A 25,823-nucleotide genomic window follows, 5' to 3' on the forward strand; every position below is an offset into this window, starting at 1 on the left:
AAGGTACACTTAAAACATTTTCTTTATTTGTGATTAAAACGTAATATTTTATTGAATAATTAAACAAATATATAATATGTTAACATAATATTGAGAAATCGGAACCAAACAGGTATTTAAATTTATTTAGATATTGATAAATTAAATTATTCAGGAAAATAAACATGTACATAGTTCCAAAAATAAAAAAAAAATTATTTGTTTAAGAATTTTACAAGTATGCTCCCAACCTCATAGACTATAATAACAACACGGTGGATTTTGCACATTAAAGTTACATTTAAAATGTTTCTAATTTATTTGACTAGTTCCATTGCATAAACGTTAATACAAGTTCATTTATGGGTTTCCATTTTCTTTCGAGATTTTCTCTCGTGTTTCAAATGAACTCTTGTCCGTAATTTGGCCAGCGTCCGGCGGTCGAGCTGTCCGTTTGGGATTGGGGAAATTGGTGTTTAGTCAGAAGGACCCCGGGAGGGGCCCGACTTGAAAAAGGTTTGAGCTTTCTCCGCCCCCAAACAGGAGGCACAACTCACCGGAGGACGCGGGCGAACGTCTCGAGCTCTGTACAGATGCGCTTCGTTATGGTAAGGTATGGTTTCGGTAAGGTAGGGTAGGGTAGGGTATAATAATTGTTAATTAACTTTAGTTTAAGCATAGTTCACACCAAAAGTCGGAAACATTTACACTTATGTACACATTTAACACACATACATCCAACACTTAATAAACATTTATATATATAGAATATGTGGTAATAGTAATATTTAGCAAACATTGAGAGCATCTCGTCCATCCCGTCCGGAGAATGCCTTCTTATGTAACTTTTTCGAGACTCTTTTAGCCATGGTTTCCTCTTACTTGTCCGTCGTGGTTGCTTTCGTTAAAATAAGGGCCACAAAAACTGTGGTTACATTTAGTAAATTGGTGTTTTGTTCTTCATCTCCTTTCGTTCGTCGTCAAAAATGGGTTGATCTGTGTTTCCGCTCCTCTAAAATCGCCTCAGCGCCAGAGTGCGCTTTAAGTAGAGGCAAATGGCCCGATGTATGAGCTCGTACTGCTCCGAGTTCTGGACCATCCCGCCCCGCTGCAGGCGCAGATTGCACACAATGCCCAGCACGTCCACGAAAATGTCCGGCATCTTGGGCAGGCGGTCGAAGGATGGGGGCGTCTCAACCGCCTCCACCTCCTGGTGGTCCAGGATGTGCCTGATGTGCCGTATGGTGTTGCAGGTGAAGCTGCTGTCGCTGTCCGTTGCGCACTCGTACTCCTCCGTCGTGCTGCTGGTCAGCGACTTGGTGAGCATTCCCGTCAGCGAGTAGGCCAACGATTGGCGCAACTGACGCACAGCATTCAGGATGGCCGTGAAGCAGCCGGTGCGCCCGATTCCGGCCGAGCAGTGGATCACCGGAAGCGGCTGAACCGCATTGAAGATGTCCTGCTGGTAGATCTCCAGCCGCTGGGCTCCCAGGTGGGCATTCCTATCGCTCCTGCTCTCATCGTAGTTGTCGAACTCCGACTCGCACTTTCCCAGGTTGAGAACATGCAAGCAGGTGTCCAGCAGCGTGTTGATGTCCCGCGGCGAGTGGTGATCCGGCCAGTCCGGGTACCAGTAGTGGTAGCAGTAGATCTTCTGCAGGTGGTAGCTGGCACTCTGCGGCACACGGATGCAGTAGAGCAGCACCAGCTTCCTCACCGAGTAGCCATTCCTGCGCACAATGCCGACGTTCTTGACCAGGATGAAGCTGCCCTGGGCGGGCAGAGTCTCCAGCAGATCGCCTTCCAGCGTCACCTTCACCGACTCCACGCCAATGTGCCGGCCACTTATCTCATAGTCGATCGCCTCCGAGGAAGCCACCACAGTGTCCGGCACAAAGGTGGGCGTCAAGTACCGATCAAAATAGTCCCGGGCAGCCGCACTCAGCTGGAAAACCTCGCACTTGGCCGCCACCGCAAAGATCTCATTCAGCTCGATGGGAAAATAGACGGCGCACTTCTGCCGATTCGCCTCCGTGAAGTTGGTGAGCATGACAATCTTTTGGAAGTACTGCTGCAGGATCTGCGCCCGGTCCATGTGCGGGCTGCTGCTGCTCCCGCCATCCACGCAGCGGCGTATGTAGCGCTGGGTGTTCTGGTAGATCATCAGCCAGAACTCGAAGATGGTATTGGGCAACGGACCCTGCGTGGCCACATAGCACTTGGACACGTAGTCGGGTCCCTGAAACAGGAGTTTAGTAGCATTCAAGGAAAACTTGATGGAATCTCACCTTGATATAATTGGCATTGATGTAGGGCATGTCCTCGCTGGCGGTCACGGAGCAGGTGCGCTTCACCTCCTCCTGCAGGGTGATCAGCTCGCTGGACTCGGTCTCGAGCAGCACGCGTGAGTGCTCATTGGGCAAGATCGTCTTGTAGCGATTCTTCGTCTGCGAGCCAAAGACCATCGGCTTCTCTTGGTGATTGAGCGGCAGGTCCCAGAACTCCTTGTGCAGATCCCGAAAGATGCGTTTCTGCTCGGCCTCCTCCAGTTCCGGTATCGATTGCACGATTCTCTTGACCACCGTCTGGTAGCAGGCAAGCAGTTCACTGTCCTCGGAGCTCGGTGGCGCCAGATCAGTGGGCGTGTCCAAGTCCCGTGCGTTGGGGCCCAGCACGGGCGGCTGCTCGATGAGGTTCCTGTTTGTCTGGTAGCTGTGATCGAACACGTAGTTCAGCCGGATCAGGTCGAACTGGTTGAGCGGGTTGGAGGCGCTCTGCAGCATCTGAATGCTGGCCAGGTAGATCTTGAACTCCTCGCTGGTCGTCTGCGGCGACAGAGGTCGGGTCATAATGTTGCGCACGGTTCCGGCGCAGGTGCACGTGGCCCCCATGCCCTGATCCGCGCTAACCGACTCCTGCTGCGGATTGGGTTGCAAGTCCGAGGCGGACCCAAAGCACACCTGCCCGAAGAACTTCTGGTTGTTGACCTTGCTGCTGTTTAGGTTCTCGGTGCTGAAGAATTTGCGCTGGTGCGGAGCCTGGTTGGCGGCAGCACAACTGCAGACCGTGACCTTGGGTTGCCCCATGTCCTGCACCTGGATCTCTGTACTTGCTCCTCCGCCCAGTATGCTGCCCATGTTGAGGGTGAGGCTCTGATTGGAGCCGCGGCGTTCTAGAAGTCCTCGCTTTGGAGTAGGTACATTGGATCCCGAGCCCGATCCCGAGCCTGTGGAATTGGTGCGCATGTTGAGTCGATTGTACTTCTCGGCGCTCAGCATTGCCTGCTGCTGTTGCAGCTGATGCATGGAGTTAAGATCCCCGCACGAGGTGGTGGTGTGTCCCGTCTTAAGGGTGATGCTGTGGTTCGATCCCCGTCTGCGGAACAACCCCTGCCGACTGCCCTGACTGCCCGCCAACAGATGTGTCTGCGGCTGCTGGTCCGACCTGATTTGGCCAGCCGTGCCCGCATCCAAATTGCAGCTGGACTTGGAGTTGAGTATTGAGCCCAGGCTGTAGTTGGAGTGGCTGAGTCCGCTGTTCATCAGGTTGCCGCAAGAGCTGTGCAGGTTGAGCGTTAAACTGTGGTTGGATCCCCTCCGCTGGAGGAGATTCATCGAAGATGTGGACACCGTGGCCTTGGCCTGCAGCGGCGGCATCGGTAGATCCATGGACTTTTGCTTGAAGGGCGACTCTTTGGGACCACCGCCGGAGGAGGAGAACTCCACGAGGGTGAGGCACTCGGGCAGCGTCTTCAGATTGGTGCTGGACGAGTGCAGAAGCTGATTGTGCTTGTGGGCGCTCCTCGGTGCCAGGCTAGCGCCCATTCCAAACTTGGAGCCGCCGTCCACGCTGCAGGCGGACTTTAGTTCGGAGTCACCGAGGCTGGGGGTCAAACTGGCGTCCGAGTCCAGGGAGCTTTGGGCCGTGGAACTGCAGTGCGACGAGGGCACCTGATATGGGTTCTGCTTGCGGTGGTACATCAGCCAGTCGGTGTTGTTGATTCCGGGTGACTTCCTGCGCGGCGTACGCCGCTGGTTGGCCAGGCTTAGGTGGCTATCCAGACGCGAGAGCGACGTTGAGTGGATGGCGGAAGCGGGCTGTTGGAGATGGTGGTGGATGACACTCGTCGACGGCTTGCTCTGCCCCGACTCCATGTCATCGCAGCTGCCATGCGAATGAGATTCGGTTATGTTATGCACCACGATCGACAGCTCCGACTCGTTGGCCGCCGAGTCCAGCGAGCGCGCCTTCTCCTTGGTGCTCTTAATGGTCGGCGTCTTGGGCTTGGGCAGCGGCGAGGGCTGGCCCGAGCTCCTGATCGGCACGTCCATGATGCGAATGGTGAGATTGTTCTTGTTCTTGCGGTTCTTTCGCCCCTCGGACTTCTGCTGCTGCTGCTGCTCCGGCGGTTCGACCAACGCAGGGCTTCGATCCCGGCGCGGAGCCTCCTCCAGGCCGCCCGTGTCCATGGGCGCATCCTGCACAACATGATCGATCTCCGGGAAGCGAAAGAAGTTGCCGTTCTTGTAGCCAGCCGAGTTGATGATGTTCAGGGGTGAGCCGGAAACGTTCAGGTTGTTGATGGAGGACAGGAGTTTCGGGGAGTAGCTGAGGCGACTGGCCTCCAGTCCCGGCGTCGTGGAGGCCTCATCCTTGAACAGGATGGTGGGTGAGTTGTGCTCGCTCTTCGACAGATACAGGACGTTCTCCAGGTCGTGGTCGTCCGACTCGCCCTTGGGCATGGTGTTCTCCTTGTCGGTGCCACGCCCGCCGCCCCGCTCCTCGCCCGCGGAGCTGGAGATGTGCGGCGAGCAGGAACGCCGGTCGTACAGCGAGAACCGCTTGAACTTGCGCCCTAAAGTCGGCGACTGCGAGCTGGGTGGATGGTGGACATGGGGTGGTGCTGGGTGGGGGCTGGCGATGGTGAACTGCCGGGGGGTGAAGGCCTCCCCCTCGGGATCCTCCTGCTCGGGAATGCCCGGCACCCCACCCTCCGCCGTGGGCGAGGGGAACTCGAAGGACGTCTGCAGGAACTCGAGGGGCGTGAAGTAGGGCGTGCTCTTGTTGCTCTCCACATCCTCGCCAGCCTCCAGGGGGTGGGTGGTGGAGGCGTATGCGGGGGAGGCGGAGTCGTGCGAGGGGCGGGGGGCCTGTGGCTGCGGGTAGGGGTACTCAATGGGTGCATTCTCCTTGTTGTTGTTTCGTAGCTTGTCCATGATACACACACACAATTGCTGAAGCGGGGCGATCGCGGCGCAGTCGCTCCGCCCGTTTAGTGTCTTGGCCTCACTCGATCGGCATTCTCAATAGCTCGCCCGCACAGTTAGCACATCCGAATTGGCCGCAAATCATGGGATAAATCCAGCGTTTTCCTGTTGTTTTTTCACAACATTTTCTTATAGAGCTGGAGCTAGAGGTGGCAGAATAGTGGTAGGGTAGCCGAGTACTCCGAAAGCAGTCACGCAAGTGCGCCTGCTTAGCGGAGTCACCCTCCTGGCCTAGCGCAGGCGCGAACCCCCTTTTGGGCCATCTCTAATTGGTAATTAAGGCGCGAATTCAAATTCGAAAACAACTTGGGGGCAATTCTTTCAATTGAGTTTAAAAATGACAGTTTACAGAACGCGCATATTAAAATTATTATGGTTACGAGTCTGAAAAAATGCAACGCAAATTCCGAATTGCAATTTTGTATACTTAAATTACTTAAAAGCCTCTTCAGATAATGAGTGCTTTTAAAACTTATGTAATAATTTTTAAACCCTATTCTCTGCTCATGGTATAAATATAAAAGGATTGTAAATATTTTGACCTTTAAATGTATTTGGTTTCGGCTTGAATTCATTTAGATTGAAAAATACGCATTTTAGTTGCTACAATTTACCAAAGACAATCCATTAGTTAGCCTTTTAGCAAGTGCATAGCAACTTTCTCTATAAAAGCCAAATCTATGATCTAGAATCCAGATCCTTAGCTTCAATAATGGATTTTAAAGTTTTCTGCTCGACTTTTTTGACCATTATGGGACTTTGTTTGGCCAATCAATCAAGGGAAACTTGCAAAGGACATTGTCGCCGCTGGGAGGAGAGTATAAAAACGTGCCTGTTTTTACCATGTTAATAAATAAAATAAAATATCTTTGGATGATTACTTTTAACATTAGCATTAACGCAATTTTATTTTCAACTAACCCTTTCAAATTAATTAGTCACTGTTTTCAAGTTAGTCCATAAAAAGTGGACCTCAGCTAGTACAAGTATTAGTTCAACAATGAACCTGAAGGTCTGCTGCCTAATATTTTGGACTCTGGTGGGTCTCTCCTTGGCGCAGCGCTCCAAGGAAAATTGCAAAAGACTGTGCGACATCTGGGACGAAGACGTTAAAAAATGCCTTTTCAACAGGCTCTGTACGCAAAAAAAAAGTTAATTGGACTACGTATACCTACATTTTGAAAAACAAATGTAAATAAAGTCCAACCAAACATATATTTCTTCATATGGAGGTAGCATATCACCACAAATACTTAGTAGATGTTATGTTTTAGTAGGCTTTGATAGAAACCGAAACAAGTCAAGGCTGGCACGAAATATTTTAGAGAGCAACCGTGGCAAAATCCATCTGCCAGATAGGTCGAGTAGTCCCAGCCGCCCAATTTTGTGTACCCATTTTTAAAAAATCTGTAATCTTTTCGTATGTATTCCCTACTTTCGTGTACAAAAATGTTTTGTGCAGGATTCGTGCAGCGTAGACTTAGTCCGGGTCTGATGCAAACGTGAGTACCATCCTCTGGGCCAGCACGTCCCTATAAATCCCAAGCCTTAACCCTCGAAGGATCGGATCGATGACCAACAGATGCTATTCCGAGGAGAAGAAACCTCCGAATGTCTTTCTGTGGGGCGGCGGACTCGGCAAGCTGCAGGGCGGTCTGAAGGAGGAGGAGTACTTCATCTCCCTGACCCAGAGCCTCATGTGCAAGATGCGGGACAAGAAGGACCCCGCGGACTACCTGCCCAATTGGGATGAGTTCCAGAAGACCCTGGACCACGCCTCCCTCGGCAGCTCGTCGTCCATGAACAAGCACAAGAATGTGCTCGAGGAGGCGTTCTTCCTGAGCGAGGTAGGTTCCTCCTCCAGGGCTGGTCACCTTTAATACCCCGTCCTCGTTTTGCAGACCGCAGATGATATCAAGGTATTGCACGACCGTGCTCAAGAGGACCCAAAAGTCGCCAACAACACGGCTACTGAGGCGGAGCTGAAGTGGGATCCGCAAAACACAAAGTAGTTAATTGTTTACCATTCCTTGACATTCCCTCGTTACTTCGGAGGCGCAACATCCCCACGCCGACATTTCCGAGTGGCACGCGCAATAAAATTGTTAGTTTCCAAGTTTTAAAGGGATTTGAAAAATACAAGTCCTGGGTTCAAATTCAAACAGCCGTTTCTTTGCGCCCTTTTTCGATACCACCATTATTTTTTTAGAAACTAAGTTTTCCTTAAAAAACTAATGTGTTTGCTAAGAGCGTTTATTTCGGTCCCCATTAGGTATTTTTAGCTACGCTCTCGTCCAATTTTCCACCTCCTCAGTTTGTTTTCGCAAGTCGGCGAAATCAGCGGCAAATCACCCCTTACATATAGCTTAACTATACTACGTAAACCATTTGTATAAAAGACAAACATGTTTGCCCTGCGCCGCCTCAGTCAGCGATTGTATCCGCAGCAGACTCAGTAAGTTTCGCGAATTGGAGCAAAGTTGCATAAGAGTTCTAGAACCGTTTCCGAGCATTGCATTGCAGGCACTTGAAAATGTCGCAGGTCGGAGAGCTGGGCAGTGGAGCCGGCAAGGGCGGCGGCGGAGGCGGGTCCATCCGGGAGGCTGGGGGATCTCTGGGCAAAATGGAGGCTGCCCGCGAGGAGGAGTTCTTCCACAAGCAGGTAGGTCCCAGAACTATTAAACTACTCTACAAAAATCATCTTGAATGTATATCTCTGTAGCAAAGGGAGCAGCTGAAGAATCTGAAAGCCAAGACGGAACCCAAGGCACCAGAGGCTCCTAAGAAGTGAACGACTGAGAACCCTTTAAACTCTAATATGATTTAAACCATCATTCGATTGTACTGTCGGAAATGTATTTACCTAAAGTTCTACTCCAAATATACTATGTGCAACAAGTTCGTTATATAAAGCTGGGTATATAGTACCATGAACTGATAAGGCACCCCCTGAGTTACATAACTACTCGGTAACTGCCATCTCTGATCAGCTGTTCGTCTTTCGGCTTGGCCCCTGGAAACCTGTGGCTTCTTGTGCCAGTCTGCTCCCCTCCCATTTGTTTACGAACCCAGCTCCGAAGCAGAGCCGCCGACTGATAAGGGCGGGGCAGTGTAACCGAAAGTGATAAGAGCGCCGGAGCCGAGACCTACAGATGCCCGGCCCGGACAGGCAGATGGAAACAGTTCTCACCGGTTCGCTCGAGTGTGAAGTAGAAGCTCCCACGGCAGGAATGGCGGCTACAATCCAGAATAGTCTCAAAGTGGCGCTGAGGGGGCGCATGAAGGATGCGCTCAAGGGCCTGGACGCGGAGACCATTGCCCGGCAATCCCGGGCAGTCACGGCCAAGGTAAAATTCCGGGTGCGGTCTTTGGCTCATCACTAATCAGCTCGATCCCCCGACACCAGGTGCTCCAGAGCGAGGTTTTCCGCCAGGCCCAGCGGGTGAGCATTTACCTGAGCACCGCCTCTGAACTGGACACCACGGCGCTGCTCCTCGAGATGTTTCGCCTGGAGAAGATGGTCTTCGTGCCCACCTACGAGGGCAGCAAGATGAAGATGGTCCGCCTGCGCGGAATGGACGAGTACGAGAGTCTCCCTCTGACCAAGTGGAACATCAAGCAGCCGGACTTTAAGGAGGCACGCGAAGATGCCATGACCAACGGTGAGTTACAAAGGGTTCCTCAGGCCGAGATTCTTTAACGGGTATTCCTTCACTGCAGGCCACGGCATCGACCTCTTCATTGTGCCCGGAGTGGCCTTCACCCGCTGCGGAGGTCGCATGGGCCATGGAATGGGTTACTACGACAAGTTCCTGAAGCAGCACGCCGACAAGTATCCGCACAAGAAGATCTCGCTGATGGCCCTGGCCCTCAACGAGCAGATTGTCAGCAACGAGGAGCTGCCCATGGAGTCGCACGATGTCCGTTTGCACAGTGTAATTACAGAGAACTAACGTTAAACTTACATACAAATGGGAAAAATACAGTGAGCTAATACAGAGTCAGCACTTGTTAAGTAAGTAATTAATCTGCTTTACTGGCGACCACCTGGCTGGAGTGGGTTTGAGTTTCCTCCTACCTCAGGTAGGATGGTCTGGAGCGCAGGCCCCGCCCACGCGGCCTTCCGCTGTAGTGGGGCGACGAATAGTGCGAGTCGCTGCTATTGAAATGCGAGTCCGAGCCCGAACGATAGGACCCGGAGGAGTCTGCCCAGCTGGAGGGCGAGCCAATGCGCATCAGCTTCTTTTGTCTGTTGAAAGAGCGGAATTTCCCTGTTACTCTGGGATTTCAACAGATATTGATTAACTTTACCTGAAGGCAGCCGCTGCGGAGATGCGGGATCCACGATTGCGTCCCACTCTGGAGCCCCGCAGCATTGAGGGTATCTTGTTGTAGCCCGTGGGTCCCGTGGGCTGGGCGCCACAAGTTTCCAGGGCCAGGAAGTCATCGACATGCAGGGACGGCGGCCTTGAGGTGTTCGGCGGACGTGAGCGGAACAAATCGCCCCGTGAAGGAGGGGGACGAGCAAAACCACGTCCCCTAACCGACGAAACGAACATCTTCTTTTCCGGACGACCAGTGGCCGGTTCCACTTCCACTCGACGAGTGCGGAAACAAGGCGCCGTCGGCGTCATCTCCCGATTGGACTGCGGTGAGCCGGACAAGTTCATTACCCTCTTGCTATCCCCAGCCACATTCAAATCCGGATTGAGGCACACGTTAGCCAAGTCCGTGAGATCGCAGGCAATGCGCTCGTAGATCGGCTCGTTCATGTCCTCGATCAGCTCGATGGGCAGCGGATCCAGCCAGTAGCGAGCCGTGAGCTGGGCGTTTTCGGCAGTGGCACAAAACCTCGTGAAGATTGGACGCGCCTCGTACTGTGTGACAATGCCCTCGGCCTGGGGCAGGTAGGGTTCCACAGTCAGAGATCCACTGCAGCTAGTTGCTGAGGTATTGGCTTCTCCCTCACCCTCGGGTGGCGTCTCAGTGCTGGTTCCGGCGAGAATCTCCTGCTTGGAGGCCTGCAGCAGAATCAGTTGCTTGAGGTCGCTCAGCGCCGCCTCGTTGGCCACCGCCTTGTGCTTCTCCATGACGGTGAGAATGCGACTTAGCACCGGCGGCTTGGCCAGTTCAATGTCCTGGAACTCCACCAGCTGGGCCAGCTCCGTGGCGCCCAGTTTCAGGGTGCGATGCGGCATGGCCGACATGGTGGGCGGCGGTTCGATTTGGGTTAGCGAACGCAGCAGAAGGATGAGAGATTCGATGTTGGCGTTGTACTCGACAGTTTCGTTGTGAAGGATTACGCGCTCCATCCATGCCTGGAATTCGGTGATCTTTTGCTTTAGCAACTGCGCCAGATGGTAAAAGGTGAAGCTGTCGGATGAGATTTTATTATTTTGATATATTTAAAACGCAATTAAAGCCAGAACTTACTCGTGCTCCGTGAGGATGACCAGGTTGCGCACCGCCAGAATTGATATGCCATGAGTGACCTCCACACTGGTTAGGTTGCTAAACACAGCATCGATGATTCGCGGAATGAGTTCCTTGGGGGGAAGTGCCGCCGAAAGATTTAGAGCTGGCGACGCCGTAGACTTGTGCGAGATAAGCGAAATACCAGAGTCAAGGAAACTATCTAGAATACGATGAACCGCCTCCTGGCAATTGGAAACCACGTCGTTGAACTCGTTCAGTGCCAGTAGTGACTGGAAGAGATCCCAGAACTTCCCTGAAAGTATCGACAGCATGGAACTCTTCAAGGGAGCAAAAGCGCACAAGCGCGTGGAGAACCGGAGCAGCCGTTCCAAATTTGTGGTCGGAATGCAGTTGGATGTCTGGTATTCACTGCACAGCAGCTCCATGATGGTCTTGGCGATCAGCAGCGTCATGTTTGGCGCCAGATCCGACAGCTGCATGCAAACTCGCTGCAGCAGTTCCGAAAGCTGCGGGAAACTGGACGGAGCCAGTGCCTCGACCAGCTTGGCAATCTGCCCGCTCTGGGGATGCAAGTGGGCCGACCACAGTTTCCTCTCGGTGATCAGACGCTGCTTGTGCTGCTGCTGGAGTTGGTCACAAAGCGGCTGGGGCATTGGCAGAGGGAGTGGAAGCAGCTCTGCGAGGAGTTTGAGACCTGTTTGAAAGGGGTAGGAAACATATTAGTTGAAGTTACATTCAATTTACAGCCAATTTATCAGATTTCACCTGGAATGAAGTGGGCTGGGCCGTCGACGTTTTTAAGCACCTCCCTGATCATCAGCGTCCAAAGCGACTTGTGCAGCGACTCCTCGTCTTGCTCATTCGGCTGGGTATAAGCGAGAAGTGTCTGCACCACTTCCATCTTGCACTGCTCCACCTCGGGACCCGCCTGGCAGCGCGTGGGATAGTAGTAGAGCAAGTAGTACACCTTCACCAGGTGATCGATGGCAGTGAGGTCCTTGTAGGTGCCATCCCTGCACAGGATCGCGTAGGATACCAGCTCTCGAAGGATTTGCAGGGTGGGCAGCATGATCTGGCAGCAATGTACTCCCTGGATGGTCATCAAGGCGGGAGCATGCGCACCGGGCTGCTCGAAGTAAGCGCACAAGCGTTCCATAATCTGGATGCAGAGCTGAACGCCGTCCGCGGCATACAACTGCAGGGCGACAAACCGATGTTTCAGTTCCTCGGTCACGGGAGGAGCCTTCTGACCTGCAACAGGTTTGCTGATTGCGAGGTATCGCAAAATTCGCAGGGCCATAATCAAGTCTCCCGGGAAAGTGGTAAGGTAGTCCAGGGAGCGACCTATCACCTCCACCAGCGGCATGATGTCATCATAAACGAAGACGTTTATGGCCTCCAGCGGTTTCATGTACACGTACATCTCCTGCAACACGGCCGACACCGATGGCTCGAAGGTCTCGTGGTTCTTGGCCAGCTCCAGGATAACCCCTCCGTGCTCAATGAGGTAGTCCAACTGCTCGCAATACCGCACGCAAGCGTCGACCATATCCACCGCGTAGCTTAACACCGGGCTCTTATACTTGGTGCCCGGCGAACTAAGCTGACGCTGCGTCTGCAGACGCTGCTCCTTTTTGATGAGATCCATAAAGATCTTCAGGTTGTTATTCAGGCCCAGCACCTCGACGGTGTGCTGTCGTCCAGCAGGATCGCAGGTTTGCGAGTAGATGGCGTGCATATGAGTGGCCAACTTGACGGCATCGTAATCAGGAGCGGCAGCTGCGTACACAATGGCATCTAGGTGGTAACGTGTCTGCACCTTGTACGACATTTCGATGCCTAATCTGGCCAGGCGTGGCAGCACTGGGCGAAGGATCGGCCTGGGTCGCATTTGAGGAGCTTGAGCTTGAGCTGTAGTAGAAGCAGAAGCAGGAACCGACGAAGGAGTAGCCTTTACTTCCTCGGCGGCAGTTGGCACACTTGGCTTGTCTACTCCCGCCTCCCCTTCGCTTGTCCCTTCCATTAGCTTTTCTGCCGGCTCCGACTTCTCCGGCTGAGCCTCCTCTTCGTCTGGATTTCTGGGAACCTCATCCAAGCCCAGCAGTATGGCCACAATCGTCTGGGTAACAGGAAAAGCATCATCCACAAAGTAATCAATGCCCACATGGGATCGGAGCAGGGTATGCATCAAATCAATCATGCTTAGATATGTGGTGGCCGGCAGCTCCTTGCAGTTCCCCAACATGACCAGCAAGGATTCCGCCACAGAATTCTGTGCCAAATATGACTGTAGGGCATTTGCAAAGCTGCGTTGCGCGGTGGGATCGGTGACTACCTCGAACTTCTTTGAAACAGGGAGAAAGCGGCGCGGCTGCAAGTAGCTCAACTGGCTGGTAAACAGTGCATCCATCAGCATCTCGAAGGCGAACTCTATTTGCTGGCAAGTTATCACGGTGTCCTCCATTTGGTCTCGGTTACCCGGTATGATTATTCTGTCCACGAAGAGTCGTCGGCACCAAATCTGTACACTTTCCAGGCCCTCCCACAAGTGCAGTTTCCTAATAATCGCCTGCAGTGCGTACTTGGTCCTCGTCAACTTGGCGGCCTTGATGGCCTCCACAATCATCTGGTAGCCATTGTCTTTTGAGGCCATAAAGTGATCGATGCCCATCCTAGTGTCCAGCAAAGCGTATACGGCCTTAAGGAGCTGCAGCTTAATGGACAGCGCCATGTAGGGTTCGTTATAAAGCTGGAATACAGCCTCAAAGATATCGAATTTGTGCTCTTTCAACAAATGCTGGAACAGATCCTCGCTGCTGCCCAGAAGCTCCGCCATACGGGCACCCAACTTGATGTGCCGAATCTTAAACGCGGGCTGTGGCTGCATGCAGGCCGCCTGAAAACTCAGAGCGATCTGCAGCACGTTTGCAGCCTGACGCAGATGAACCTCATCGTTTCCGAAAAACTGCTGCAGTACAAAGTTCCTCCTCTTGAAGTGCTGCGCCAAGTAGCCCAATTGGTTGTTCAGTTGCTCTCCTAAGTACACAAACTGCTCCCTTTCGTCCACACTGGCGCCGTGCTCCTCGCTGAAGGCAGCCACATTTTCACAGCGGGTTTGCAGGACGAGCTTCTTAAAGAGCAGCTTTAGGGTTTCCAGTTCCTTGCTAAAGTGGGCGGCCATGTCCCCTTCGTAGATCAGAAGTGGTTTCTGCCAGGGCTCGAATGCATCTATAGCGGGAGGAGCTGCGGCTGCAGCAGCCTCCAGTTCCCGCTCGTACTCCGCAATGGCAGCCGCATCAACTGCATCGTCCTCCTCGTCGTCTCCGATGATCTCGTCGTCACTCAGAATGGGCTCGAACTGCTCTTGCGGCGTGCAGGATCGGTCCTCGTCGTCCCGATCCCGATCACCACGGTGCAACGACTCCGAAGAGTGCCTATAGTGCGACGACTGAATCTTGTAATGCGAGCGTGAGTCGTCGTCGTCGTAGTCCATGGTGTCAGGCGAACGAGGACGCGTCGGGGAGTCAATCGATGCCGGCGGTGTTCTGGGCCACTTGTGCTCGTCTACATCGGAGCGGGATCTCTCCGAGCGCTTTCGGCGCGACCGATGGCTAGAGTATTCAGGCGAACGTGACCAATCTCTGGAGCCCTTGTCGCGGGAACTGAAAGTCCTGTGATTAGTTGAAATATTCTAAAGGAACCAGATCGCCACATACCATCTGATGTACTCCCTGTCGTTGCTCTCCGAGTGCGTGTGCGATCTTCTCGGAGGTGGCGGCGAGTGATCCGTGGAGTGTGTGGAGCGGCGCAGACGGCGCATCTCCCGCTGCTCCTGCTCCTCGGCATGTTGGTGATAATGATCCCGCGAAAGGCCGTACTCCATATCTTCTGGGTCATAGTCACTTACGTTGCCCTTGTGGGCGGGTAGCATCTCGGCCTGCATCGGCTCCTGCCACTCGTCCTTCAGCACATCCTCCTGGAGGAGCACTTCGCCACTCAGATTGCTTATCTCCTGGCCCACAGGCTCGCAGGGCAACGTGGGACTGGCTATGGGCTCCGTCACCGAGTTGGTGAAGATCCCGTAGATGGCCAGAGTGATGGTGCTGTACCAGCCGCGCAGCACCAGTCCGTCCGTGACGATCTTCTCCTGCGAGCAGTCCAGGTGGATGCAGTCGTTCTGGTTGTACCGCAGCAGGCCAAGATTCTCGAAGGCCGAGGCAGCCGGCATTCCCAGATCGTTGACAAAGAACTCGAGGTCGAACTTGGAGGGATTGGTGGCCCCCAGGCGCACGCCGCCGGGAAAGTCCGCCTGCACACGCGCGCCCAATGGGATGATCCGCACCTGTGTGATGAAGACCGGCTTGGGGAACTGCACCAAGTCCAAGTTGATGTCCTATGAACGAAAGGAAAGCGGGGTTTAGAGACTGCTCCTCGTAGGGGCTTCTGCGGCCAGTTACCGTCACTTCCTCGTGCGAAAAGGTATCAAAGAACAGCAGCTCGGACCCGTCGTCTACGTCGGCCATGTTTCGAGTTTAAAATCCTGGTTTTAACAACGGAATTAATTTATTTTTATTTTATATTTATTTTCTGCGGTTGCTAGAGCTGGAACCCATTCGATATACGAAACCATCGATGATATCAAAAGTGTATTTTCGATAAATCGCAGTTTTCAATAGGGGCATTCGGCTGTGTAATGAAATGAGGCAACCAGTTAACCTGCGGTTAGAGATTCATTTATGCGGGTTATTTCAAACGAAGCAAAATATTTGACATAAATAGGAGCAAAATAAAATATAAACAAATTGAGGGCCCTAGACAGGATGAGAATTTAAAACTAGGAAATTTCTAAATTGTTCACAAAATATTTAACTGAAACATAGCTGAATGTAGGTTGTGGTCTGTTCAATAACAATGCCATAATATTACATATATATGAAAAAGGCTTGCATATCTCGTGTCTTATTAAAAACATATATTTATGACCTTTAAACGCGATTAGCAGACATTAAGCTTTTGTAGATCTTTTTTTGCAACCAAAAATGATGAGTGCAAATTGATCATGCGATGTGTGTGTGCTCGATCCTATTCGGAATTACCAGCTTCGGATCCATGTCCTGTATGAGCTTAAGTGTTTCCAAAAATTCCGCTAATTCAGGATATACAAATGTATCCAAATTTGCGATATAAATCGCTTTATCGTTAAATATCAGCGAAGGCACTATCCGTCCACTTTCCGCTTAATAAGACATCTTTTAGGGTAGCCTTGAACGTATCTCCTTATCGGCTGAATTTAAATTAATGTATTTAATATATGTGATAGACAATCTCCCTATCTGTGCTCTGAACCCAAAACACTTAACAGCCGTGCCCAAGACAGAAACATACCATAGCTCAGTCGTCGCAAGAACATGAAAGAACTCACACCGGGAATCGTGCTGATAGCCTGGCTGCTAATCGGCCCCTATGAAGGATCGGCACGATTGCTTGATGAGCAATGTGGAATAACGTCTGAACCGCTAGATGCAAGGTTAGTTGCCGGAGGCAAACCAACACCTATACGTGAAAATCCATGGATGGTGAGAGTCAAGTCGGAAAGTCTGGGGTTTTTATGCGGCGGCTCGCTATCACATCAAGTACGTGTCAAGTAAAAAATTATGAAAAAGACTTCAAGCTTAATTATGTCTATACTTTAGGGTTTGTGCTTACGGCAGCTCATTGCCTTGTAATTAACGACACATATGTGCTTTTGGGTGATTACACAATCGTGGATCCTGAACCAGTTGGGAAATTGAAAAGGGCCTATAAAATTCGAAACGATAGGACGATTCCTCACTCTAATTTCAAAGAGGAAAGCAAAGTGTACGACATAGCCCTTCTTCGAATGGAAAGCGAGGTTCAGTATTCAGGTAACTAAATTAGAGAGCACACCAGGACCTTTAATCCTAATATCACTTCTTCAGGCTACGTCAGGCCGATATGTCTCCGTGTCGATGAAAAAAAAGAAAATGTTTTAATGTTTAACGTCACCGGCTGGGGTCTCACAGAACAGCAAAAATACAGTCCGATACTACTAAAACTACTAGGTGGGAATTCCGCGGGTCTTCTAGCACGGCTTAGTTAGCTATGGATCTGAGACTTGTATTGTTAATAGTACAACTGATGTGTATACGAATGTACCCCACTATATGGAATGGATCGTGCATCAAATCAGAGTATTTGGAAGTCTGCCCCCAGGTCAGTGATGTTCTCAAGTCATTTTTCACAATAAAAAGATACAAATTCTATTAGTTTTTAATTTTGAAATCTGCTTTTGAAGCAAACTTTTTTTGTAGTCCTTAACTTTTGTAGTCAGTTATAAATTAAACTATGCAAATCGATGCAAATTTGAAATTAGCTGACGACATAAAGTAAAAGTCTTAAAAAAAATATATATACGAAATCAAGCAACAAACACGAAAGGAAGTTAACTTCGGCTTGCCGAAGTTGGTATACCCTTGCAAGTATAAGAAATTATCAATAATAATATTAATGTAATAAAATAATATGTCAAAAAACACCGAAGCCATATTTTGTTTCATATTATTTTCCTACCCATTTTCCGATCTTTCCTATGATAGCTATCTGATATATTCGTCCGATTTTGATAACATTTAATTCAAAACAAATTGAAAAATTGTCTGTTTCCGATAATTCCAATGGGAGCCATAAGATATAGTTGTCCGATCCGGCTGGTTCCGACTTATACACTACCTGCAAAAGAAAGAAGACTTTTGGGAAAGTTTCAGCCCGATAGCTTTAAAACTGAGAGACTAGTGTGCGTTGAAACGGACGGACAGACGGACGGACAGACGGACGGACAGACGTCTAGGGATGCTGATCAAGAATATGTACACTTTAGGGGGCCGGAAACGTCTCCTTCACTGCGTTGCAAACTTCTGACCAAAATCATGCAGAGGGCTGCAAGGTATGAAAATACCAGATCAAAATTGTATCTACATATATTTGGATTTAAAGCTGTCTTATAAAAAGTATATTTTTCTGTTTCTTACGGGACCAAAAAGGATCGCCCCCTTTGATCGAAGAAAATTGTGGAACCACAAAGCGGCCTGCGAGAGTTCGTCGGGTAGTCGGAGGCGATAATTCAGATATATTCGCAAATCCATGGATGGCAATGGTGTTTAATAACTACAGATTCATCTGCGCCGGTTCGCTTATCACCTCTCGTATGTATTTTATTTAAATATTCACATTTTGCATTTCGGTATACTATATTTGTACTTTCGGATGTTTTGCAGGTTTTGTTCTAACATCAGCATTCTGCTTTGAAGGGTCATTTGCTTTTTTAGTAAGGTGCGCCTGGGAGGATACCACATGAGTATTACCGAAAATACTTTCGAGACTGCCATCGACCAGTTTATTCCCCATCCAAAATTTCAAATATATCAACCAAAGTACGACATAGCTCTGATTAAAATGGCTAAAGAAGTTTCGTTTTCAGGTAACTATTGGGTGCAGTTGAGACTACGACTTCTAATCTAAGCATATTTTCCCTAGATTATATCCGGCCGATCTGTTTGCCGGTCAATCAGCAATTGAGGACCATTTCACAATTCGAGCTTAACGGCTGGGGTCGAACTGGTAATGGTCGATACAGCGGCTATTTGCAGTCAACTACTCTAAATGTTACGAATTGTGACGAGTACCCAGGAGTCGATGATTCGCAGATATGTGCCGGCAGTGACACCAGTGACTCATGCTCCGGGGACGGTGGTGGCCCTTTGAGCGCAAAGTTGTCTTACGAAGAAACTGCGAGGATATTCCTGATCGGCATTGTTAGCTTCGGACTTCAGAGCTGTCACGGTTCTAGTAGTGTTTACACAAATGTGACGTACTACTTGGACTGGGTTAAAGACACAATTCACAATAACAAACTGTTGAGTTAATCAATTGTTAAATAAGCTTTTTATCAGCTCCATTAACTCCATTTCAGCAATTCAACAACTTCTAAGTTTTTTAAAACCGGAGCTGACACCTTAACAAATTTAAAAAAGGCATGGTTAGTTTATTTTAAAATCAATTCATAAAGTTTTTTCTTTATCTTTTAAGCCCCATAGACATATTCCTATACATGCAGCTCCTAAATTCTGTTTAGTTTACCTTAATTCAGCAATTAAACGTTTCAGGGAACACCCAGAATAACTTATCAATTTGTATGTTTTATTGTGATAAATTAAACCACACATATCAAATGCACTCCTGGGTGTTTTATTTAAAATTTTCCGAAGCAATTGAACTTTGCCTCATCTACAAATGCGCGAATAAGAAAAGCGTATGCACAGTTTTAAAAAAAAACGGCGTCCCGCCAAAAGTTTGACTTTTACCAGATAGTCCACGTTAGCATCGATATTTTAGCTTGTTTGTGGTATTGATAACAACTCCACCGTATGCACAGTTTAAACAAAAACGGCGTCCCGCCAAAAGTTTGGCTTTTAACAGATAGTCCACGTTAGCATCGATATTTTAGCTTGTTTGTGGTATCGATAATAACTATCGATTTCAATACAGCCCACGGTCACTCTGCACAAAAAGTTTTTACAAAATTAAAAAAAGGTGAGCAAAGTTCGGGCGCGCCGCAATATTCCGGCACTAACTTGTCTATATTGTTTATACGAAACGGCTGGTACTCTCGCCAGGGCGGGGTGTATTTTGCGCAAACAATAAACAAAGAAGCGGCTATAAATAACACCGCTCTTATTGCGCCTCGGCTGTTTGAAAAGTTGAATGCACTCGGCCTTTGAAGGCGGCCTAAAGCCCCAGAACCTACTTGAACTCCTTGTAACCGACGTTTCCTCTGCTCCACTTGCAGTTTCTCCAAATAGAAAGCAGCCAGAATGTTCGTCGTACGTCGTAGTGCATCCCGCCTGTACCCCGGTGGAATCCAGTAAGTGGTTACCCGTATTTCACCCACATTCCTAACCTGTTAATTGGTCTGCGAAAATTAACCGGGTAGTTAAATCCCACCTGCTGTACATTAAGAGTTATGTAGTTATGTTTGCCCCGCACTTCCATTTTCCTCGATTGCCCCGATAAGATAAACACCCTACATGCTTTCACTTTGCGCGCGTGTGTGCCTGTGCTTTCCATGCTGACTTCACTTGAATGTTGCGTAACCAACCAGAAAGTTCTGCTCTGAGTTCCCCCCTTTTTCGCTCCACAGGCTGGCCAAGATGAGCGGCAGCCAGGTGGGCGACCTGGGCAGCGGCGCCGGCAAGGGAGGCGGCGGCGGTGGCTCCATCCGCGAGGCAGGCGGCGCCTTTGGCAAGCTGGAGGCGGCCCGCGAGGAGGAGTACTTCTACAAGAAGGTGAGTTTACTCTGAGACCCTCGTATTTCAACTTTATTGAGTAGCAGCACATAGATTAGCATGGCCTTCCGCCGAGCAGCTCTTGCACCCCGCACTTCTGTATGCGGAAGTTGATCTCCTTGTAGTCCAGACCCGCTCCAAAAGCTTTCTGCAGCCGGTTGGACAGCACCCAGAGCTCCTCCTTGCCCTCGTGATTCCGCACGATCTTCAGGCCGCTAGCGAACTGCAGACGCTGCTCGTCCTCCACCAGCATAACCAGATTCTGATGGCTGTAGCCAGTGCGGATGTTCCAGGCCAGGAGGCTCGGTGGCTGGACCAGGCCGCAGATTAGGAAGCCGGACTCACTCATGGCCGTGCCCACGCACTGACTGCCACGCTTGCCCAGCACCTGGAACTGGTCCAGGGCGGCACTCACGTCGTTCAGCCGCCAGTTGCTGCCATTGTTGATCACGTCCAGCGGGATGGCCATCTGCCATTCGTTGGACAGCGAGTGGAAGTACATCATGCGCCGGCCGCCCAAACCGTGGGGCGTCAGACTGGTGGACACCGTGCCATCCCACAGCTCAAAGCTCTCACCGGCTATGGTGAAGGTGCCGAAGTCCGGATGCGGGTACGTGAATTTGTTCTCGATCCGCCACGACTTCTGGGCGGCCACGTCGTACACCACAATGCCATGGCCAATGGAGTCGGCCATGTACACGAATCCCACATCGCAGTTGTGGGCATCCAGCTCCACGGTGGGCGTCACGAAGCGACTGACTCCCTCCTTGTACAGCCGCTTGGGCATCTTGTACTGGTGCACCACCTTCCCGCTCTCCAAGTCAATGGCGTACAGCTGCGGCGGGCAGTGCTGGATGAAGTCGATCTCGCCACTGTCCAGGATCCACATCCGGCCGCACTCGTCGATCTGGGTGCGGTAAACGGATGTCAGGCCATTGCAGTCGGCACCGTGGGATTTGTGCCACTCGTAGCTGGGATAGGCCTGCAGGAGCGTTCCGTTCGGGCGCATTTCGTTGGTGACATAGGCCAGGGAGTAGGGAACACCCTTGGCGAAGCGCGGAATGGTCACGAATATCGAGGGCGTGGCATCGCCATCTAAAATAAAGCGAATGAAACCTGCTCTGTGTGCTGCAGAATGGAACTCTCACGCTTGTAGTAAACATCCACATCGATGGGAATAACGCTGCCCGGGTCGTAGAGGCCCTCGCTCAGCGCTCGCTGCCTTTCATGCGGCGACGGGAACTCCAGCTCCAGGTTATAGGCTCCGAACACACTCTCCAACGCCTGACCGGATGCTGCCAGCCACCAGCAGCAGGCTGCAAAGACAATCCAACGCTGCATGCCGTAATCCTTTCACTTTCGCACCAACTGCTCCACTTAAAGTCCAAGCGGATACTGCGCATGCGCGACGGGCCGCAGGCCCAAGTCTTTCTAATCCAGCCACTCGGCACTCGGCAGGCTAAGCGGGTCAGCTTTTGTAACTGGTTTAATTGCACACACCCCACTCTGTGCACTGAAATTCTGTTCGGTCGTGGCAGTGTGTTTACTGCTGTCCACCTCCGAAAACAAGTTGCTGGCGTTGGCTAATTATGCACGCCACCCATTTGGTCCGTTTGCTCGGTTCATCGGCCCATTAAGTGCTATCAATTATCCAGTCGATACATTTTAGTTAGCAATCAAGTTTTAAATGTTATAGCCGATGTCCGAAATGGTTAAGGTCAGTTGATTGTGACAAATCAGCTATAATCTCAAGCTTCTGAAGCCCCGTAGGATTGTTGCTCGGGCCTACAAACTTGCTTAATCATCCGGTGATAACAAGTGACCCCGAACTTTGCCTCAATTTCTATGCCGCAATAGATTCGGCAACCAAAATAATAAGCTTTACGCTGAGCTTAAAATGATGTAAGATAGAACCGAACAAATTGTCAAAAGTTTCCGATTCCCAAACTTTGGTGACGAACCTCAAAATAGCCATTTTAGGTAAATTCATATATCTTCCTACCGCATTTATCTTACGATCTCTGTTAGGATAGGATGCATTTTTTAACGCCAAGTTAATGAGCTACATGCATTTTTACTAACTTCTTATTTTCGTAAGTCTCATTGAGTAAACTTGTAAAAATGTAAATGTAAAGCAAATGCCTTTTTATAGAAACGTATTTCCATAGAATTTTCAAATCTCTAACCAACGAAACCCATTCCTTGTAAATTTGTAGACTTAAATATATTTTTTTTAGACCTCACATGGGCATTTTATTATTGTTTAGACAAAGCTTTTGAAATTAAAAGGAAATTATAATGCCCGCTATTCCTGGGATTAAGTTGAGTTATGTATAAAATATAAATATTTACACAATTATATAAATACGTTGCGCTGGTCACAATTTGCCCATTTGCATAATTTACAATTCAAGATAGGCTCCAATAAAAACCCCTTGAATTCCCCCTTCTAACACAATAAACTCCACAACAAAAATAATATTTACACACATTAATTTAGTTGGTTTAGTGAAAAACTAGTTAAAAACCAGGCGATTAGACAGATCTTCGTCGCTGGAAAAGAATACGCCTCCCTGAACATCATCCAGCTTGCGACGCAGAATGCGGAAGTTGACCTCGTTGGAGTTCAGCGTGCCTGCAGAGATTTTCTAAAGGAAAAGAGATCAATTAAAGGGAACGCAACTCTTGCCAATTAATCCCACCTGGAAGCGATTGGATAGCAGCCAGAGCTCCTCCTGCCCCTCGGGAGTTCGCACCACCTTCATTCCGCTGACGAACTGCAGTTCATCGGACTTGGCTGGCAAATTGCCAAAGCTTCGCGAATTATACGGCGAATTTACGTTCCACACGAACAGCTTGATGGGATTGAAGGTGACGCAGTAGATGTTGTTCCTGCCATCGATGGCGGAAGCGGCGCACTCGCTCCTCCGCCTGCCCAGCAGGCTGAACTGCTCCGGCAAAGCCTCCGGCCCATTGGCCCAGTTCTCCTGTCGATTGAGGACGCTCAGTGGGACGGCGTACTCACTTGCACTGGCCAACGGATGGAAGTAGAGATTGCGCTTGTCGTTGTTGAGTGCAAACAAGCCATCCATCAGGTAGAAGCTCTCGCCAGCAATGGTGTGTTTGCCGTAATCCGGATCGGGGTACATGAAGCGGTTCTCTGCCCTCCAGGAGGTCTGCGCCTGGTGGTCGTACACCACCACACCATGATAACTCACATCGGCCACATAGATCATGGTGCGACTGCAAGTTCCGCGGGGCGGAGGATCCTGGACCAGCACGTTTGGAGTGATGAAGAGGGAACCACTGGGGATGTAGGTGTCATTCGGAAAGCGGTAGCGATGCAGCAGGCGGTCGGTGCTCAGGTCGAACTGCAGCAACTGCGGTGGACAGCGCTGGGTGGTGCCAATAACGCCCGAATCGATGACCCACAACTGGTTGCACTCGGTGATCTGGAAGGGATTTAATGAGATCCTCATTCTCTCTTGGATTAAAGCCAACTCACAGCCACTCTAAAGGCGGAAGTGATCCGTTCGCAGTCCTCCCCGTTGCCATTGTGCCAGGCGTAACTGGGATACGGCTGCAGCAGAGGGCCATTCCTGCCCTGCGTCCCGGAAACGGTGGCCAGTGTGTAGGGAATGCCGGTGACAAACCGTGGAATGGTGGTGAACAACCGGGTTTGCCCATTGGCCAGATACTGCGGCTGGACATCGATGGGAGTGCCGTTCTCGGGCACCAGGTTGCCAGCCGCCTGGGCATTCGCCCGGTCCTGGGCTGTGGGAAAACCGTACTCCAGCTGCCGCCATTGCGTCAGCGTTTCCACAGTACGCACGGGACGCGGCCCTCCAACTCCGGCGCCATAACCATGGGCCAGGGTCAGCGAGAGGGCGATCAGCAATATCCGCAGAGGCACCATTCCACCGCAGAGTCGGATGGTAAATGTTCTGGCCGCTCTAAGGGCAGCTGCTTATCAACTACAGCCTGATAATGGGAAGAGAGACGCTGGCGGAGATTGAAGAGAGGAGTGGAACCCGGCTTGTTTACTGATGGACAATTAAGAGTGTCAACTCTGATGATGTTTGGCCAGATGCGGCTTGAAATGCGCGATAATTTAATACGGTGACCCCGATCTCTGTGAAACACTTTCTTCGACGTCTCACATCGGAAGCCAACTATCGACTGAAAACAGGCTTTTCTGGGCGGCAGAAGATGAGCAGGCAGAACGGAAAGATGTTGATGCTGATTCAGGTTCAGTGGCAGGTGGTTTTCCCCCGGCCTTTTTCGCTTATGTTGCCTATATTTACATATATTTTTGTGAGTAGCCCGTTCGTGCTAAAAATTTTAACCAAATATTTGCTCTTGGACGAGGCGACAAGGGTGGAGTCGTTTACGCTCTGGAACGACTTGGGCCAAAGCCCCTTATATGGCTGGCAGCTAATAATGACTGGCCATGAACGATGAGACGCTCCAAGGGTGGGCGGGATTAGCTAACCCGTAATTAGTTTTTTACGACTCGCTATCTTAAATTGTCTTCCATTACCTGCTAATCGGGAATTTCTGTTTGATTTGCTCTGTTGCAGCAACGCGAGCAGCTGGAGCGCCTGAAGAACGACCAGATCCACCAGGCTGAGTTCCACCACCAGCAGATCAAGGAGCACGAGGAGGCCATCCAGCGCCACAAGGAGTTCCTCAACAACCTGAACAAGTGAGCGGTGATCCGCCGGGAGAAAGTGACCACGCAGATGCGTTGACTCGAGACATTTACTTAAATGCATTTCACCCGCTTTTGTATTTCCCCAAGTGCTCACTATACTTTACTACCAATAACTCAGAAATGTTGAATGTTTTTGAAAGCAGCGTCAATAAAACACCCATACTTTAATGGAACATAAATCTGGCGGTGGTTAAATCTCGGAATCAAATCTGTTGGCTCGTGCTACAATAGGTTAATGATGGTAATACATGTGACAGGGGCTCAATATCTGTTAAATTTCCAGTGGATAAGTACTATATTTCCAAAATAAGTACTATTAGGTGGCTGAAAACAATAATTCTGATGATAAAGTTTGATGATTTATTCTCTTGACACCTTCTTTAAATTTTTAAGCTATTATTAAAGTATTGTCAAGCTTAAATAATTAGAAAATAAGTAAATATTAATTTATTATATCGAATCCTTAACCCCTGAAACCCCCTACCGCTACAACCAGAAAGAATGATAAATGGGGACTACAATCAAGATTGTAAGCATTAAATGGTAAGCACGTAGTAGGGTGCTAAAAACAACGCGACTCGACAAAAAATAAATTCCCAAACACAGGCTGAGGGTACTAAAAATGCAAAATCACCTAATTAGCAAACTTGCTTAGCTTTCATTCAGTTTTTAGCGTGTAAACAATTCATTATAATAGAAAAACTTGTATGTCTTAAGACTTTCTATAAGTTAGCAAAAATACATATGAAGAATTCGGCCTGAACAACTGGTTTTCACAACAGAATAAATAAATTTTAAATTTAACGGATTTCCTCGTTTTATGGCTTACTAGCGCCTCCTGTTGGAACTGCCTTGTAGCTGTGAACCGCAGAACGCTTAGTAATAGTAACGTATAATGGGACACATATTCTAATAATTTTTAACTTAAGAACAAAATTAGCTTCATAGTAACAAAAAAAGTATATATAAGATATATATAAGTATATTAAGTTTATTTATTTACCATTTTCAGTCACTATGTAGATTTTACGTTTAGAAATGCCTTCGTCACCCACCGTCATCTTG

The 25,823-nt window shown here is 49.7% G+C and overlaps 9 protein-coding genes across 12 annotated transcripts; 5 read left to right on the forward strand and 4 right to left on the reverse strand.

Moving 5' to 3' along the window:
- Positions 1–259: 259 nt before the first annotated feature.
- On the reverse strand, positions 260–5,404 carry LOC108022455 (uncharacterized). The gene is made up of 2 exons (XM_017091363.3): positions 2,268–5,404; positions 260–2,218 (listed from the first exon to the last, which is right to left on the reverse strand). Exons 1-2 carry the CDS (start codon positions 5,193–5,195, stop codon positions 992–994), a joined length of 4,155 nt encoding a protein of 1,384 aa, XP_016946852.1. The 5' UTR covers positions 5,196–5,404; the 3' UTR covers positions 260–991.
- A 1,146-nt stretch (positions 5,405–6,550) lies between these two features.
- LOC108022459 (uncharacterized) lies at positions 6,551–7,408 on the forward strand. Its single transcript, XM_017091366.3, has 3 exons — positions 6,551–6,748; positions 6,808–7,093; positions 7,148–7,408. The coding sequence occupies exons 1-3, from the start codon at positions 6,669–6,671 to the stop codon at positions 7,256–7,258; spliced, it is 477 nt and encodes a 158-aa protein (XP_016946855.1). The 5' UTR covers positions 6,551–6,668; the 3' UTR covers positions 7,259–7,408.
- A 103-nt stretch (positions 7,409–7,511) lies between these two features.
- LOC108022460 (ATPase inhibitor A, mitochondrial) lies at positions 7,512–8,145 on the forward strand. Its single transcript, XM_017091367.3, has 3 exons — positions 7,512–7,701; positions 7,770–7,908; positions 7,969–8,145. Exons 1-3 carry the CDS (start codon positions 7,652–7,654, stop codon positions 8,035–8,037), a joined length of 258 nt encoding a protein of 85 aa, XP_016946856.1. The 5' UTR covers positions 7,512–7,651; the 3' UTR covers positions 8,038–8,145.
- Positions 8,146–8,253: 108 nt separating this feature from the next.
- Positions 8,254–9,246, forward strand: LOC108022458 (5-formyltetrahydrofolate cyclo-ligase). The gene is made up of 3 exons (XM_017091365.3): positions 8,254–8,593; positions 8,653–8,908; positions 8,967–9,246. The coding sequence occupies exons 1-3, from the start codon at positions 8,399–8,401 to the stop codon at positions 9,197–9,199; spliced, it is 684 nt and encodes a 227-aa protein (XP_016946854.1). The 5' UTR covers positions 8,254–8,398; the 3' UTR covers positions 9,200–9,246.
- On the reverse strand, positions 9,168–15,321 carry LOC108022454 (protein virilizer). The gene is made up of 6 exons (XM_017091362.3): positions 15,140–15,321; positions 14,399–15,075; positions 11,448–14,344; positions 10,680–11,376; positions 9,558–10,619; positions 9,168–9,495 (listed from the first exon to the last, which is right to left on the reverse strand). Exons 1-6 carry the CDS (start codon positions 15,203–15,205, stop codon positions 9,321–9,323), a joined length of 5,574 nt encoding a protein of 1,857 aa, XP_016946851.1. The 5' UTR covers positions 15,206–15,321; the 3' UTR covers positions 9,168–9,320.
- Positions 15,322–16,081: 760 nt separating this feature from the next.
- Positions 16,082–18,868, forward strand: LOC108022125 (CLIP domain-containing serine protease B15). Of its 3 annotated transcripts, none has more exons than XM_050887482.1 (4): positions 16,082–16,209; positions 17,744–17,905; positions 17,978–18,180; positions 18,237–18,868. In XM_050887482.1, the coding sequence occupies exons 3-4, from the start codon at positions 18,054–18,056 to the stop codon at positions 18,623–18,625; spliced, it is 516 nt and encodes a 171-aa protein (XP_050743439.1). In that variant the 5' UTR covers positions 16,082–16,209; positions 17,744–17,905; positions 17,978–18,053; the 3' UTR covers positions 18,626–18,868. The 3 variants fall into 3 exon arrangements, with proteins under 3 accessions (XP_050743439.1, XP_050743440.1, XP_050743438.1); XM_050887483.1 differs by lacking the exon at positions 16,082–16,209 and adding an exon at positions 16,629–16,916; XM_050887481.1 differs by lacking the exon at positions 16,082–16,209 and adding an exon at positions 17,393–17,646.
- A 391-nt stretch (positions 18,869–19,259) lies between these two features.
- LOC108022480 (ATPase inhibitor A, mitochondrial) lies at positions 19,260–24,937 on the forward strand. 2 transcript variants are annotated; one of them, XM_050888140.1, is made up of 4 exons: positions 19,260–19,292; positions 19,549–19,623; positions 19,900–20,044; positions 24,625–24,937. In XM_050888140.1, the coding sequence occupies exons 2-4, from the start codon at positions 19,574–19,576 to the stop codon at positions 24,751–24,753; spliced, it is 324 nt and encodes a 107-aa protein (XP_050744097.1). In that variant the 5' UTR covers positions 19,260–19,292; positions 19,549–19,573; the 3' UTR covers positions 24,754–24,937. The 2 variants fall into 2 exon arrangements, with proteins under 2 accessions (XP_050744097.1, XP_016946920.1); XM_017091431.3 differs by lacking the exon at positions 19,260–19,292 and having other exon boundaries at positions 19,319–19,623.
- LOC108022479 (protein yellow) lies at positions 20,050–21,420 on the reverse strand. The gene is made up of 2 exons (XM_017091430.3): positions 21,193–21,420; positions 20,050–21,139 (listed from the first exon to the last, which is right to left on the reverse strand). The coding sequence occupies exons 1-2, from the start codon at positions 21,383–21,385 to the stop codon at positions 20,100–20,102; spliced, it is 1,233 nt and encodes a 410-aa protein (XP_016946919.1). The 5' UTR covers positions 21,386–21,420; the 3' UTR covers positions 20,050–20,099.
- LOC108022478 (major royal jelly protein 1) lies at positions 22,521–24,408 on the reverse strand. Its single transcript, XM_017091429.3, has 3 exons — positions 23,550–24,408; positions 22,747–23,496; positions 22,521–22,692 (listed from the first exon to the last, which is right to left on the reverse strand). Exons 1-3 carry the CDS (start codon positions 23,958–23,960, stop codon positions 22,561–22,563), a joined length of 1,293 nt encoding a protein of 430 aa, XP_016946918.1. The 5' UTR covers positions 23,961–24,408; the 3' UTR covers positions 22,521–22,560.
- Positions 24,938–25,823: the final 886 nt, after the last annotated feature.

This window comes from Drosophila biarmipes, chromosome 2R (genome assembly GCF_025231255.1).
Source record: "Drosophila biarmipes strain raj3 chromosome 2R, RU_DBia_V1.1, whole genome shotgun sequence".
Lineage (NCBI taxonomy): Eukaryota > Metazoa > Arthropoda > Insecta > Diptera > Drosophilidae > Drosophila > Drosophila biarmipes.